General features: G+C 34.9%; 1 protein-coding gene across 1 annotated transcript in view; it reads left to right on the top strand.

Annotated features, from left to right (window-relative positions):
• LOC118562518 overlaps nucleotides 1-16,921 on the top strand; it is a gene marked incomplete in the record, with an annotated part of 354,708 nt that extends 337,787 nt beyond the window's left edge. The window contains 12 exon segments of the mRNA XM_036134949.1: nucleotides 3,024-3,071; nucleotides 4,852-5,139; nucleotides 5,256-5,543; nucleotides 5,695-5,822; nucleotides 12,951-13,119; nucleotides 13,288-13,608; nucleotides 13,715-14,011; nucleotides 14,208-14,528; nucleotides 14,636-14,932; nucleotides 15,113-15,436; nucleotides 15,841-15,995; nucleotides 16,282-16,921. Of these exon segments, the coding sequence (XP_035990842.1) occupies nucleotides 3,024-3,071; nucleotides 4,852-5,139; nucleotides 5,256-5,543; nucleotides 5,695-5,822; nucleotides 12,951-13,119; nucleotides 13,288-13,608; nucleotides 13,715-14,011; nucleotides 14,208-14,528; nucleotides 14,636-14,932; nucleotides 15,113-15,436; nucleotides 15,841-15,995; nucleotides 16,282-16,296 (2,651 nt within the window).
• Between the last annotated feature and the right edge of the window lie 158 nt (nucleotides 16,922-17,079).

Consider the following 17,079-nt stretch of genomic DNA (forward strand, 5'->3'; position numbering starts at 1 on the left):
TAAGCAGCGCAACTTCTAGCAGTTCTCCTGGTTCTCCTTTCAGAGTTACTTACTCCCTCTCTCTTGCAGACTCTCCAGCCTTGACGTTCTGACCCTGCCGAATCACCTGTAGTTCCGTCCGTAGATCTGCCTGTTTCCAAAATAAACATCTTAAAACTGTGCTTTGCCTCCCGATCGTATCTGCATGTGGGCTCGTCACCTGAAAACCATGACAAAAATAAAATATAATTTTGCCAAATGTCCACCTAGACTTGATTAAAAGCCAGGGAGAAGAAATGTGTTTTTAGAGAGGATTTAAAAACCTCCAAGGAGCCTGCCGATCCAATATGCCAAGGCAAGTTATTCCAGAGTCTCGGTGCCGCTGCCATAAAGGCACGGTCACCTTTGGTTTTAAGTCTGGTTTTAGGCGTGGCCAGTAGCAACTGATTAGAGGATCTCAGTGTTCTAGCTGGGACATGGATTTTGAGAAGCTCAGTCAAATACTGGGGGGCTAGACCATTAAGAGCTTTTAAAACAAACAATACAATTTTAAAATCGTCTTTCTTCAGCCGTGGCGAAAATAAATTTCTCAAAATGCGATCGTAGGGTAAAATGAATCTCCAAATCCCTGGCAAACTATACATAAGTTTTGTCACCTTTTTTCCAGTTTCTAAAGTTCTGTCTGTATGCTTCAGGAACTAATTCATATGCTTTCAGTATTGCAACTTTAACCTTGGCATAATCCTGGTCATCATTTAAGATTAACATGGAGAAAGCTTCTTGAGCACGACCAACCAAAACACACTGAAGCAAAACTATGCGGTCTGAATGAGACTAGTCTCTTGTCTCTGCAACTCTTTCAAACAAAGTGAAAAAAGTTTCAACATCCTTTTCACTAAACTTAGGCACCAATCGCAAGTCATTTAGAAAATTAGAGACTTTACATTTCGACTCCACAGCACAAGATTCCCCAGACAATTTTCCCGTCTTTCATCAGATTTATTTTTCACTTTTACACATTATTCTTGCTAATTCAGTTTCCTGTCTTATCTTTTCCAAAGCAAGAACTTTATCAAAATTTTCATGGCCTCTCTAAACTCTTCCCATGCCCTAGTTTTTGCCTCAGCGACCAGCCAAGCCACCTGCCGCTTTGACTGCCGGTACATATCAGCAGCTTCCGGAGTCCCACAGGCCAATAAAGCCAAATAGGACTCATTCTTCAGCTTGACAGCTTCCCTCACCACTGGTGTCCACCACCGTGCTCGAGGGTTGCTGCCGCGACATGCACCAACAACCTAGCGGCCACAGCTCCGACTAGGCGCCTCAACAATAGAGGCGCGGACCATGTTCCCTCGCGACGTTTTTGTCTGTATTTTTTTTTTTTTAAAGTATTATACTTAGTCTTTTTGAGAAAACATCACAGTTTCAATAAATCAAAACAAAAATGCCCTCTGTTGAAGTTGTGAGCAAAACTCAAAACTTTTCTCAGGCTTTTTTTCTCTCCTTGTTATAGACCTCTATAAAGCATACACTATACATTAATAAACGGTGTAAATAAAATGTATGGGTTTGAGAGTATTGTATGAGCGGTGTGCTTGAGTCCCTTGCTTCAAATCTGCTAGTCTATGTGGCAAAAAAACAATCATAAATAAAAAATAAAAATTAACCTACGCACATCGGTAAACTTGACTATTATTAGTTTAGATTTTGTTCAAATTTATTTTGATTATATGAGATAATGCATGCAGCATAAACGTAGATATTCAGAAAAGTATGACTCAAAAAGCAATTATATAAAACGACATTTTAAATGTTGTGTACCTATAAAAAAAAATCATATTTCAACTCATTTTGCTCCCAGCCTCCTCCCGTCTGCCTTCTCCCTGCACTCATCATCCACCTTCCCCAACCCGCAAAAGACTCTAGTTCTCATCCTCCACAAGCCATCCTTTTTCAATAATACTCACAAAACTAAGCTCTGTGTGTATGGTTTTGTTCGGGTTCATCAGGATAACTTATGACACATATACTGTTTGAATTTAAGTTAAAATTTTCTGAACAGTTTATTAGTTGGTGATGTTTGTTTATCACCAAAGCAACTTTGTCTTTACTACTAAGAGAGCACTACTGCTTCTGTTATCATTTAACAGTTGGCATTTTCAAAGTTTTCTAAATATTATTTTAGATACAAATGAAAATTTATTTCTGTGCCTCTGGCAGCTCTGCTGAAACTGTCAAACTGAAACATCCTCAGAACATCTGTCATCTTTGATGTATTTCTATACTAAACACAGAAAGAGTTAACAGTTTACCGGAAATATAACTTATAAATTGTTCTGTGGCCATGTTTGAAAGCAGGCAAGAAAAAATATTTCCATATTTTTTCTTGACCACAAAAAGTAGGTTCTAATATTTAGGAGTTTGGAAAAAATATATATTGTTTTTTATTGTGGGAGTTCAAAAATAGTTGTCTGTTTGACTAATTTAAAATCAATCTATTCAGAAACTAGACTAACCAAAGAAATACCTAGACCTATATAGAACTAAATGTTATAGTTTTGTTTGTAATCTTTTTCATTCTGTTAATTATTTGAGCGCACAGATGCTTCTTACACTTCAGTACTCGCAGGTTGTTGTTTTTTTGTCATGAGGTTTATTGTAGTGTGGGTGGGGCCACAGTAATATACACTCATTCAAAAACCTGATGGCAAAAGATGCCTTCATGCATAATATATTTAAATGGCAAATTCACATTTCAATAAAATTCATATCGTTTCTAGCTTTTATCAGCTAATACCTCATCCTAAATTATATATTGAACCTGGCTTAGGTTCATATATCAGTCAGAGGTCTGTTACGGTTATAAAGTATGACTTCATGTCAACTCTTAATTAATTCAGAATTGCCAGAAAAGTGGAATTCAGGTGATGTAAGTATGTCTAAGTTATCGACATCTTTAAATATTTAGAATTTGACTTTGTTAACTCTGTTTTTCTGTTGTCTCAGGTTTTTGTTCAAGCAGTAAGTGGAGATGCAGCACTGTGACTACTTCGACTACTGGGGACAGGGGACCGAAGTCACAGTATCATCAGGTAAGTCACATTTAAAAAACTATTCCTCATTGCTATTTCTTAATTTTACTTTTTTATTTTCAAATTTGTTCTCTTGGTGATAGAGATGTTCTGTCCGTTTAACTTTCTAAAATCTATGCAGACAGAACAGATGAGCAGAACAATCATGCCTGTTCTTTCAACGTAGTGAACGCAACATTTTACAGTGGCATAAATTACTACAGATTGTTGTTTTATTTGATTTTTAATAACAATAGGACCGATTAACAAATGATCATTGTGTTTTTGTGTTCTGATAACAATCTGCCAAATATTTTACTTTATAATTGTCACTTATAAATTATGCCTTCCAGCAACAGTTTCGTAGCATATCAAAAAACTGCAATAACTATGCTGCACAAATTTAGAGCACATTTTCTACAGATATAAAAGGCACTCAACATGTTCTGCCTAGACGTAATAATAATTTTATTTTCCTTAAAAAGTATATATAATCAAGACTATATTATTTATTGACTGGAGCTTGAAAGAAACATTCATTTTTTAAGGGTTGAGGTATTTAGTGAAACAGCTAACTTTATGACTTCATTTTAGATATTAGTCAGAAGAGTTTGCTTAAAAATGTGTATTTTATTACTTAGCTGTGAAGTTATTTTTTTGATTCTCTTTATTTTATTGAATGCAATCTGCAGTAAGCAATAAGCAGCAAGCTATTTGGTATGTATAAAGAAGTGTTAGACTTTCCCCAGCTTTAATTTGAGTAAAACTCTGATTATGTTTCTGACGCGCTCTTTTATACAGTCTGTCCTTCTTCAGTTGTAAAAGATACTGAAAATTAGCAAGACAACAACAACAAAACTGTTGCAGGTGCAATGTATTTTATTTTAGACCTGAAAAACTCTCTAGAACTGTAGCTGTAACTTAAAATCTACCTGTAACAAACATGTTGCACAATATAGTAGTGATCGCATTAATATTGTCACTAAGAAGTTCACACATTTTAAATAAGTACATTTCTGCTGAGCCTATTGGTTGTGTATAACAAGCTAAGTCTTTAGACAAAGTAGTTTAATACAATTAACATGTTTTATCTTAAAAGTTTTTTTCAGTGCGCAATCTAAATGCGTATTCCAAAGAAACATTTATAAAACAAGCGGCTGAAAAGTACGTGATACAGATTAGCCTCTGTAGATCTAAAAGGCATTGTCATTTTCAGTTGATGGTAGTATTGTGTAAATCCAACTATAAGTAAGTGTTTGACATGTTAATTGTTATATTAATAGAATTGGGATCCTCTTTATTCATTTATGTAACAATATGTTAACAAATATGAGAATAAGGAGAAATATCAAATAATGAGAAAAAAAACTTTGTTACCATACAAAACTTAGATTTCTAAGGTAAAATAAATAAAAAGGCTGACATAATGTAAGAAAAAGTCAAACTTGCAGTAGTTATGGTTTCTATTAGCATATATTTTTCTTGAATATTTATCATTCTAAACATTGTGACACTGGATACAGGTATGAGTTTAATATATATGTTATAATAGATGTATTTTGTAAATGAGAACTCATGACTCATTTATAATAATAATTATTATTATAATTATAATAATTGTTGTGTCAAATAAGATCTAAATTATTTGACCTTAAGTATATACCAAGGTCCTGCAATTTAATAATTGTTATTAGCTACACTAGCTTCATAGTAGCATTTAAGATCTGTGTTTGTAATATGCATATTTATTTATGTATGTTAAACTTTAAACTTCAAACTTTTTTTTTCTTTTCTTTCATAGAGACATCTTCATCTCCAACTCTGTTCCCACTCACTCCATGTGATTCTGAGAGTGGGGATAGTGTCACCATTGGCTGTCTCGCCCAGGACTTTTTTCCAAAAGGTGTTACGTTCCAGTGGACCAATGCCGGCAAAACTAAAGTGGCTTCTGAGCAGTATATTTTTCCTCAAAATAACGCCAACAACAGATTCACTGGAGTCAGTGTGATCAGCGTGCCAAGATCGGAGGCTTTGTCCTACAACTGTTCTCTCACTCATCCTACAGGAGAAAAATCTGTGCAAGTGGGAGGTATGTAATTTTTCATTACAGCAAAGGTTTTGTCTCATTTCTATAATGCATATTTCTTCAGGGGAGAAACGTCAAATATCTAAATCTAATGTCTTTCTTGTTCATTATTTGTTTAGATGTCATCTCACCTCCACATGTAACATTGCTCTCAGTGCCAGAAGGAGACAAACAGGTCTTGGTCTGTTCCATCAAAGACTTTGCCCCCAAACAACTGTCAGTCAGTTGGAAGAAAAACAACAACAACATTGTGACTGGCTTCAGTAGCTTCGATCCCCAAAAAAGTGGAGCTGTTTATTCGGCTGTCAGCATCTTAACAGTTGACAAAACCGACTGGGACAAGAAAGCTGTTTACACCTGTGGGGTCACTCACAAGGGACAAAATTACGAAAAGAAGGCCTCAACAGGTATAGTACACTGGGATTTTTTTGTTTTTACTTTATAGAAATTATACTAGGAACAAAAGGACAAGATGTAATTATATAAGACATTAAATTTTAAACTACTTGTTTTTAAAAGATCATATACATTTTATTTTTTTCCTCCTTTCCCATCTAGCACCTATTACAGTGAAACTGAGCCCTCCCAGTCCTAAAGCAATGTTCTCCAATAAAAAAGCAGAGCTAAAATGTGTTGTTACTGGACAAGATGGAAGCATTTTATCAAGTACTACTGTTAATTGGTACATTAATGGACAGCAGGTGACCAATGGAATAATTGAAGGTATCAATTCAGGAGAAAAATACAGCACATTAACTCGAAACCTCGCTGAATGGAAGAAAGTCAACACAGTGAGCTGCTCTGCCACAATCAACGACATGACACCAGTAACTCAGAGTCTGACTGTCAACAGAGGTATGTCATAAAATTGAATTAATGCTCTTTACTGATTGTTTCTTTGCTGTGAGTGTATCAAAACCAGATGTTACAAACAAATTATAAAGCATAACATTTTGTTCCTTTGAGAAATTATAATTTTAAACATTGTACTTCAATATAAAGAATGAATTTCCTAAATAATTTCTCAATCTCTTTTAGAAAATCAAGACTACAAAGTTAAAGTCTTAATTCCTTCACAAAGCAATGACACTGAAGTCACACTGGTGTGTCTGGTCACCAGTCCAAAGGAGCAAGATTACTACATCGCTTGGTCAGAAAGTTCTGGGTATAATTCTGGAACATTCATTGACGGGATTACCTTGCCCACACAGAAGATCAACAATAGTTACTTGGTTTCAAGCCTTTACACCATCACCAAGGAAAAGTGGGAGGGAAATAACCAGTTCAGCTGTAATGTATGGCTTGCTGGTCGTGAAAAAGCTAGCGACCCTCAATCTGTGTCTAAGTACTCAGGATGTACAGGTGAAGATTTCCAAGACTACAGAAAGTGATGTGTTATGTGCTTCTGTGCTTAGTATGTTTTTGTGTAAACTTTATGTTGTAAAAATATGTACTCTGTGATGTCATTGTTGCTGCATCAAAAACCTGTTGTTTTTGTTGTTTTTGTCATCTTGCCGACTGTTGATTTGTCCTTGTCATAATTGTTAGCATCTTATTCAATGTGCTATCTGTGCTACCTGCCCCAAATAAATGTTGCATGGAGACACCTGTTCTGTGTGTGCCTGAATGAAAACCATTGAAAGCAAATGAAAAGGATTTCTTCACTCTGACTGATTTGTTTCCTGCAGCAATGTTAAATTACATAAATCTGATATTTTAAAAACCTTATGTCCAGAAACACATAACTTATCTATTCACCAAAAATTGTAATTCTTCTTCTTAGGTTCCACCTCAGTCATAAATGAGACAATCGCTTTAAGTTGCATTGAAAATGCCACTGAAGGAGAAGACTTCAACAGCTTGTGGTCCACAACCTCCTCATTCATCTTCCTCTTCATCTTCTCTCTCTCCTATAGCATGATTTTAAGCCTGGCTCAGGTAAACATGGTGGGGTTGCCTCTGCATTTAGTTTGTACAGAATAAAATAGCTACATATTCTCAACCTAGCCTGAAGAATAATGTCTCTGACTCAAAATTCTGTTAGATTTATCAGTCATTTACAAGTGCATTTTTAATGATGATCTTTAAAAGGAAGACAGCAGCACGAGACAAACTGTAGATTTAAATTAAGAGTTACTTGTAGATAAATATCTATATTGCTTATTTATCCAGGCTGTTTTCCTTACATTTATAATTGACATATTTCTGTTCTCTTTGTTTCCAGATGAAGAAACAATAGAGATTCCAGTGGACACAGCAAAAAAATTAATGACTGCCCATATTTACAAGACCTTTCATATGTTTTATGTCATGTTATAATATATTAAATATTTTAAAATGTGCAAAATTCTGGTGTTTCTTGGGTATAAAAAGTTTTCAGTAATGATATAGTGAAACAAAGCAACTTTGTTGTCCTTCTAAGATGTGTTTTTTAACATGGATTTTAAAATGAGTCTCATCCATTTATTTCTGTTTGAAAATATTTTTAGTGCTACTTCTGTAATGAGATAGTAATATTGCTAACAAGGCTTATTAATTCGTAAGGTTTCTTTTAAGCAAAAATGGAATTTTCTTTCTCACATGAGTGCCTCTTTGCTTTCCATGAACCTGTTTTGTCAGTTACATGCCGGTGTTTCTGCAGTTTTCTAGAAAATTATTTTTAGACATATATTTGAATGTGCTTCTATACCTCTGGGACCTCAGCTGAAACTTTGCAGAAACAGTCAAAGTTAAACTTCCTGGAAAGAACAGATGAGGCATATTTGCATTTTTTTTCTGTACTACCGAGGGAGTCTGTAATTTTTTAAAAGTGAAAGGAAAATAATGTGCACAATTAAAATAAATTTAAAAAATCTGCCAATAAATCTAAAGTTGCAGCACACATGTTGTTGAGGACCTCTGTGAAACGTCTAAAAGGCCAAATGTAGCTGGGTTTTCTTAAAAACAATAAAAACAAATATGGTATTTAACTAAATGCTACTTATAAGTGTGTTTGTCACAACCTGCTAAATATGTTTGCATGAATGCTTTATACCTAAACTAACTTCTCACATCTGTGCATAAATTTAAAAGAAAACATTGTTCAATCTTTCATTTACGTACAGTATATATACAGTACATAGCATCAGGAATCAGTCAATGTTTATAAGTTATTCAATGATGCAGTTGTCTGAAAAGGGAACTTTATTTGTGAAAAAAATATTTATGGCTTCTCTCTGTGCATCTGGGACCTCAGCTGAAACTGTCAAACCGACACTTCCTCAAAAGAACATCTGTCATCCTTAATGTATTTCTTTGCTAAGCACAGAAAAATATAACATTTACTGGAACGATAAAATATCAATTGTTTAGTGCTCATGATTGAAGGTAAGCAAGAAAAAAAGGTTTACATAATGTTTCTTCACTACAAAAAATGTGTTCAAATATTTAGAAATTTGAATACAAAGTTGTTTTGTTTTATTTTATTTTGGGATCTCACATATAGTCGTCTGTTTAAGTTATTCATAATAAATATATTCAGAAACTAAATTAATCAAAGGCCCATTCAGACGTCAATCAAACTAAATCTTATTGTTTTGGTTTTAATCTTTTTCATTCTGTTGAGTATTCAAGCACAGAGATGCTTGTTACGCTTCAGTACATCTGTGTTGGGGATTTCCTTATAATGTTTATTGTAGTGTGGGTGGGGCCACAGTAATATGCACTCATTCAAAAACCTGATGGCAAAATATGCCTTCATGCATAATATATTAAAATGGAAAATTCAAATTACAATGAAATACATGTCATTTCTAGCTTTTATCAGTTGATACCTCATCCTAAATTATATATTGAACCTGGCTTAGGTTCTTATCTCAGTCAGAGATCTGCTACGGTTATAAAGTATGGCTTCATGTCAACTCTTAATTTATTCAGACTTATCAGAAAACAAGGACTCAGATGACGTAAGTATGCCTAAGTTATTATCATCTTTGATTTTTTTTTTTAGTTTTTTTTTTTTTTTACTTTGGTTACTTTGTATTTTTCTGTTGTCTCAGCTTTTTGTTCAAGCAGTAAATGGAGATGCAGCACTCACTACTGGGGACAGGGGACCGAAGTCACAGTATCATCAGGTAAGTCACATTTAAAAAACTATTCCTCATTGCTATTTCTTAATTTTACTTTTTTATTTTCAGATTTGTTCTCTTGGTGATAGAGATGTCCTGCCGGTTTAACTTTCAAAAATCTATGCAGACAGAACAGATGAGCAGAACAAACATGCCTGTTCTTTCAACGTAGTGAACGCAACATTTTACAGTGGCATAAATTACTACAGATTGTTGTTTTATTTGATTTTTAATAACAATAGGACCGATTAACAAATGATCATTGTGTTTTTGTGTTCTGATAACAATCTGCCAAATATTTTACTTTATAATTGTCACTTATAAATTATGCCTTCCAGCAACAGTTTCGTAGCATATCAAAAAACTGCAATAACTATGCTGCACAAATTTAGAGCACATTTTCTACAGATATAAAAGGCACTCAACATGTTCTGCCTAGACATAATAATAATTTAATTTTCCTTAAAAAGTATATATAATCAAGACAATATTATTTATTGACTGGAGCTTGAAAGAAACATTCATTTTTTAAGGGTTGAGGTATTTAGTGAAACAGCTAACTTCATGATTTCATATTTTAGATATTAGTCAGAAGAGTTTGCTTAAAAATGTGTATTTTATTACGTAGCTGTGAAGTTATTTTTTTGATTATCTTTATTTTATTGAATGCAATCTGCAGTAAGCAATAAGCAGCAAGCTATTTGGTATGTATAAAGAAGTGTTAGACTTTCCCCAGCTTTAATTTGAGTAAAACTCTGATTATGTTTCTGACGCGCTCTTTTATACAGTCTGTCCTTCTTCAGTTGTAAAACATACTGAAAATTAGCAAGACAACAACAACAAAACTGTTGCAGGTGCAATGTATTTTATTTTAGACCTGAAAAACTGTCTAGAACTGTAGCTGTAACTTAAAATCTACCTGTAACCAACATGTTGCACAATATAGTAGTGATCGCATTAATATTGTCACTAAGAAGTTCACACATTTTAAATAAGTACATTTCTGCTGAGCCTATTGGTTGTGTATAACAAGCTAAGTCTTTAGACAAAGTAGTTTAATACAATTAACATGTTTTATCTTAAAAGTTTTTTTCAGTGCGCAATCTAAATGCGTATTCCAAAGAAACATTTATAAAACAAGCGGCTGAAAAGTACGTGATACAGATTAGCCTCTGTAGATCTAAAAGGCATTGTCATTTTCAGTTGATGGTAGTATTGTGTAAATCCAACTATAAGTAAGTGTTTGACATGTTAATTGTTATATTAATAGAATTGGGATCCTCTTTATTCATTTATGTAACAATATGTTAACAAATATGAGAATAAGGAGAAATATCAAATAATGAGAAAAAAAAACTTTGTTACCATACAAAACTTAGATTTCTAAGGTAAAATAAATAAAAAGGCTGACATAATGTAAGAAAAAGTCAAACTTGCAGTAGTTATGGTTTCTATTAGCATATATTTTTCTTGAATATTTATCATTTTAAACATTGTGACACTGGATACAGGTATGAGTTTAATATATATGTTATAATAGATGTATTTTGTAAATGAGAACTCATGACTCATTTATAATAATAATTATTATTATAATTATAATAATTGTTGTGTCAAATAAGATCTAAATTATTTGACCTCAAATATATACCAGAGTCCTGCAATTTAATAGTTGTTATTAGCTACACTAGCTTCATAGTAGCATTTAAGATCTGTGTTTGTAATATGCATATTTATTTATGTATGTTAAACTTTTAAACTTCAAACTTTTTTTTCTTTTCTTTCATAGAGACATCTGCATCTCCAACTCTGTTCCCACTCACTCCATGTGATTCTGAGAGTGGGGATTATGTCACCTTTGGCTGTCTCGCCCAGGACTTTTTTCCAAAAGGTGTTACGTTCCAGTGGACCAATGCCGGCAAAACTAAAGTGGCTTCTGACCAGTATATTTTTCCTCAAAATAACGCCAACAACAGATTCACTGGAGTCAGTGTGATCAGCGTGCCAAGATCGGAGGCTTCGTCCTACAAGTGTTCTCTCACTCATCCTACAGGAGAAAAATCTGTGCAAGTGGAATGTATGTATTTTTTCATGACAGCAAAGGTTTTGTTTCATTTCTATAATGTATATTTCTTTCAGGGGAGAAACATCAAATATCTAAATCAAATGTCTTTCTTGTTCATTATCTGTTTAGATGTCATCTCACCTCCACATGTAACATTGCTCTCAGTGCCAGAAGGAGACAAACAGGTCTTGGTCTGTTCCATGAAAGACTTTGCCCCCAAACAACTGTCAGTCAGTTGGAAGAAAAACAACAACAACATTGTGACTGGCTTCAGTAGCTTCAATCCCCAAAAAAGTGGAGCTGTTTATTCGGCTGTCAGCATCTTAACAGTTGACAAAACCGACTGGGACAATAAAGCTGTTTACACCTGTGGGGTCACTCACAAGGGACAAAATTACGAAAAGAAGGCCTCAAAAGGTATAGTACACTGGGATTTTTTTGTTTTTACTTCATAGAATTTATACTAAGTATAGTAGGATGGTCTTGATATGTAATTACATAATATTGAATCATTCTATCTTAAGATACTTGTTTACAAAAAGAAAAATATATATATATTTCCCCTCTTTTCCCATTTAGCACCTGTTACAGTGAAACTGAGCCCTCCCAGTCCTAAAGCAATGTTTTCCAATAAAAAAGCAGAGCTAAAATGTGTTGTTACTGGACAGGATAGAGGCATTTTATCAAGTACTACTATTAATTGGTACATTAATGGACAGCAAGTGACCAACGGGATAATTGATGGTAGCAATTCAGGAGAAAAATACAGCACATTAACTCGAAACCTTGCTGAATGGAAGAAAGTCAACACACTAAGCTGCTCTGCCACGATCAAAGACATGACACCAGTAACTCAGAGTCTGACTGTCAACAGAGGTATGTCAATCATTTTTATTTATGCTCTGTACTTAATGTATGGTCTTTACTGGGTAACTGCTTCTGTGCTGTAAGTGCATCAAAAACAGATGTTACAAATAAATGATAAAGCATAATATATTGTTGCTGTGATAAATTATATTGTTAAAGTCTATACTTCAATCTGAAGTATGAATTTTCTAAATAATTTGTCAATCTCTTTTAGGAAATGAAAAGCCCAACATTGAAGTCCTAATTGCTCCAAATAGCACAGACAGTGAAGTCACTCTTGTGTGTCTGGTCACCAGTTCAGAGGAGCAAGATTACTACATCGCTTGGTCAGAAAGTTCTGGGAATGATCCTGACATTTTCTTTAATGGGATTAACTTGCCCACACAGAAGATAAGGAACAGTTACTTAGTTTCAAGCCTCTACACCATCACCAAGGACAGCTGGAACAGAAAAATGTTCAGCTGCAATGTTTGGCCTGCAGGCAGTGATCAAGCTGTCAAACCTCATTATGCGTCCAGGTTCTCAGATCAAGCAGGTGAACCTCCCATACACAAAAACAAGTGGTGTGTTATCTTAATTTACTTGTTCTCAAAAAGGAAGAAAAGAAAAAAATAATATTTTCTTTTTTCCCCCTTCTTTCACATGTAGCACCTGTTACTGTGAAACTGAGCCCTCCCAGTCCTAAGGCAATGTTCTCCAATAAACAAGCAGAGCTCAAATGTGTTGTTACTGGACAGGATAGAAGCATTTTATTTGATACTAACATCAGTTGGTACATTAATGGACAGCAAGTGACCAACGGGATAACTGATGGTAGCAATTCAGGAGAAAAATACAGCACATTAACTCGAAACCTTGCTGAATGGAAGAAAGTCAACACAGTGAGCTGCTCTGCCACAAGAATCGACATGGCACCAGTAAGTCAGAGTCTGACTGTCAACAGAGGTATGTCAATCATTTTTATTTATGCTCTGTACTCAATAGGTGAATCAAACGAAGAGGTTACAAATAAATGATATGGCAGAATATATTGTTCCTACGAAAAATTATACTGTTAAACTGTACTTCACTCTCAAGTGTGAATTTACTAAATACCTGCACAATCTCTTTTAGGAAATGAAGAGCCCAACATTGAAGTCCAAATTGTTCCAAATAGCACAGACAGTGAAGTCACTCTGGTGTGTCTGGTCACCAGTCAGAGGCTGCAAGATTACTACATCGCCTGGTCAGAAAGTTCTGGGAAAGATGCTGAAAATTTCAATGATGGGATTAACTTGCCCACACAGAAGATAAGGAACAGTTACTTGGTTTCAAGCCTCTACACCATCACCAAGGACAGCTGGAACAGAAACATGTTCAGCTGCAATGTTTGGCCTGCAGGCAGTGATCAAGCTGTCAAACCTCGATATGTGTCCAGGTTTTCTGATCATGCAGGTGACCGCCTTTATACTAAAGCCAGTGACGGGTTATCTTGAGTTATTTCTTCATCAAAAATAGCTAAAAGAATCATTTTCTTTTTTTCCCCTTCCTTCACATTTAGCACCTATTACTGTGAAACTGAGCCCTCCCAGTCCTAAGGCAATGTTCTCCAATAAACAAGCAGAGCTCAAATGTGTTGTTACTGGACAGGATAGAAGCATTTTATCTGATACTAACATCAGTTGGTACATTAATGGACAGCAAGTGACCAATGGGATAACTGATGGCAGCAATTCAGGAGAAAAATACAGCACATTAACTCGAGACCTTAAAGAATGGAAGAAAGTCCACACAGTGAGCTGCTCTGCCACAAGAATCGACATGGCACCAGTAACTCAGAGTCTGACTGTCAACAGAGGTATGTCAATCATTTTTATTTATGCTCTATACTGAGTAATTGTGATGAAGTGTTTCTCTGCTGTAAGTGCATCAGAAAGAGATGTTAAAGACAAATGATAATGCATTATATGTGGTTCCTTTGACAAATGATATTTCTAACACTCTACTTCATTCTGAAGGATGAATTTATTAAATACCTGCACAATCTCTTTTAGGAAATGAAGAGCCCAACATTGAAGTCCAAATTGCTCCAAATAGCACAGACAGTGAAGTCACTCTGGTGTGTCTGGTCACCAGTCAGAGGCTGCAAGATTACTACATCGCCTGGTCAGAAAGTTCTGGGAAAGATCCTGAAAATTTCACTGATGGGATTAACTTGCCCACACAGAAGATAAGGAACAGTTACTTGGTTTCAAGCCTCTACACCATCACCAAGGACAGCTGGAACAGAAACATGTTCAGCTGCAATGTTTGGCCTGCAGGCAGTGATCAAGCTGTCAAACCTCGATATGTGTCCAGGTTCTCAGATCATGCAGGTGACCGCCTTTATACTAAAGCCAATAACGGGTTATCTTGAGTTATTTCTTCATCAAAAAGAGCTGAAAGAATAATTGTCTTTTTTTCCCCCTTCCTTCACATTTAGCACCTGTTACTGTGAAACTGAGCCCTCCCAGTCCTAAGGCAATGTTCTCCAATAAACAAGCAGAGCTCAAATGTGTTGTTACTGGACAGGATAGAAGCATTTTATCTGATACTAAGATCAGTTGGAACATTAATGGACAGCAGGTGACTAATGGGACAAACGATAGTGGCAATTCAGGAGAAAAATACAGCACATTAACTCGAAACCTTAATGAATGGAACAAAGTCAACACAGTGAGCTGCTCTGCCACGATCAACGACATGACACCAGTAACTCAGAGTCTGACTGTCAACAGAGGTATGCCTTTCAATTTTATTTATGCTCTTTACTGATTGTTTCTGCCAAGTGAACGCATCAAAAACAGATGTTAAAAATAAGTTAAAATTGCATAATTTCTCGTTCTTTTGAGAAATTAAAATTTTAAACCCTTTACTTCAATCTGAAGTATTTATACACTTGAGTATTTGTATCTTTTAGGAATTGAAGAGCCCAAAATTCAAGTCCTACTTCCTTCAGGGAGCACAGACAGTGAAGTCACTCTGGTGTGTCTGGTCACCAGTTCAAAGGAGCAAGATTACTACATCGCTTGGTCAGAAAGCTCTGGGTATAATTCTGGAACATTCATTGACGGGATTACCTTGCCCACACAGAAGATCAACAATAGTTACTTGGTTTCAAGCCTTTACACCATCAACAAGAAAAAGTGGGAGGGAACTGACCAGTTCAGCTGTAATGTATGGCCTGCTGGTCGTGAAAAAGCTAGCAGCCCCCAATCTGCATCTAAGTACTCAGGATGTACAGGTGAAGATTCCCAAGACTACAGGAAGTGATGTGTTATGTGCTTAGTATGTTTTTGTGTAAACTTTATGTTGTCAAAATATGTAATCTGTGATGTCATTGTTGCTGCATCAAAAATTTGTTGTTTTTTGTTGTTTTTGTCATCTTGCTGACTGTTGATTTGTCCTTGTCATAATTGTTAGCATCTTATTGAATGTGCTATCTGTGCTACCTGCCCCAAATAAATGTTGCATGGAGACATCTGTTCTGTGTGTGCCTGAATGAAAACCATTGAAAGCAAAAGAAAACGATTTTTTCACTCTGACTGACATGTTTCCTGCAATCACATAAATCTTATATTTTAAAAACGTTATGTCCAGAAACACATAACTTATTTATTTACCAAAAATTGTAATTCTTCTTCTTAGGTTTCTACTCAGTCATAAATGAGACAATCGCTTTGAGTTGCATTGAAAATGCCACTGAAGGAGAAGACTTCAACAGCTTGTGGTCCACAGCCTCCTCATTCATCTTCCTCTTCATCTTCTCTCTCTCCTATAGCATGATTTTAAGCCTGGTTCAGGTAAATATGGAGGGGTGTCCTCTGTATCTAGATTGTACAGAATAATATAGCTACATATTCTCATCGTAGCCTGGAGAATAATGTGTCTGACTTAAAATTCAGTTAGATTTATCAGTCATTTACAAGTGCATTTTTAATGATGATCTTTAAAAGGAAGACAACAGCACGAGACAAACTGTAGATTTCAATTAAGAGTTACTTGTAGATAAATATCTACATTGCTTATTTATCCAGGCTGTTTTCCTTACATTTATAATTGACATATTTCTGTTCTCTTTGTTTCCAGATGAAGAAACAATAGAGATTCCAGTGGACACAGCAAAAAAAATAATGACTGCCAATATTTACAAGACCTTTCACATGTTTTATGTCATGTTATAATATATTAAATATTTTAAAATGTGAAACATTCTGGTGTTTCTTGGGTATAAAAAGTTTTCAGTAATGATATAGTGAAACATAGCAGCTTTTTGTCCTTCTATAATATGTTTTTTTTACATGCATTTTAAAATGAGTCTCATCCATTTATTTCTGTTAGAAAATATTTTTAGCGCTACTTCTGTAATGAGATAGTAATATTGCTAACAAGGCTTATTAATTCGTAATGTTTCTTTTAAGCAAAAATTTAATTTTCTTTCTTACATGAGTGCCTCTTTGCTTTTCATGAACCTGTTTTTTCAGTTACATGCCGGTGTTTCTGCAGTTTTCTAGAAAATTATTTTTAGAAATATATTTGAATGTGCTTCTATACCTCTGGGACATCAGCTGAAACTTTGCAGAAACAGTCAAAGTTAAACTTCATGGAAAGAACAGATAAGGCATATTTGCATTTTGTTTCTGTACTACCGAGGGAGTCTGTAATTTTTTAAAAGCGAAAGGAAAATAGTGTGCACAATTAAAATAAATTTTTAAAATCTGCCAATAAATCTAAAGTTGCAGCACACATGTTGTTGAGGACCTCTGTGAAACGTCTAAAAGGCCAAATGGAGCTGGGTTTTCTTAAAAACAATAAAAACAAATATGGTATTTAACTAAATGCTACTTATAAGTGTGTTTGTCACAACCTGCTAAATATGTTTGCATG

The sequence above is a fragment of the Fundulus heteroclitus genome, unplaced genomic scaffold (assembly GCF_011125445.2).
Source record: "Fundulus heteroclitus isolate FHET01 unplaced genomic scaffold, MU-UCD_Fhet_4.1 scaffold_95, whole genome shotgun sequence".
NCBI lineage: Eukaryota > Metazoa > Chordata > Actinopteri > Cyprinodontiformes > Fundulidae > Fundulus > Fundulus heteroclitus.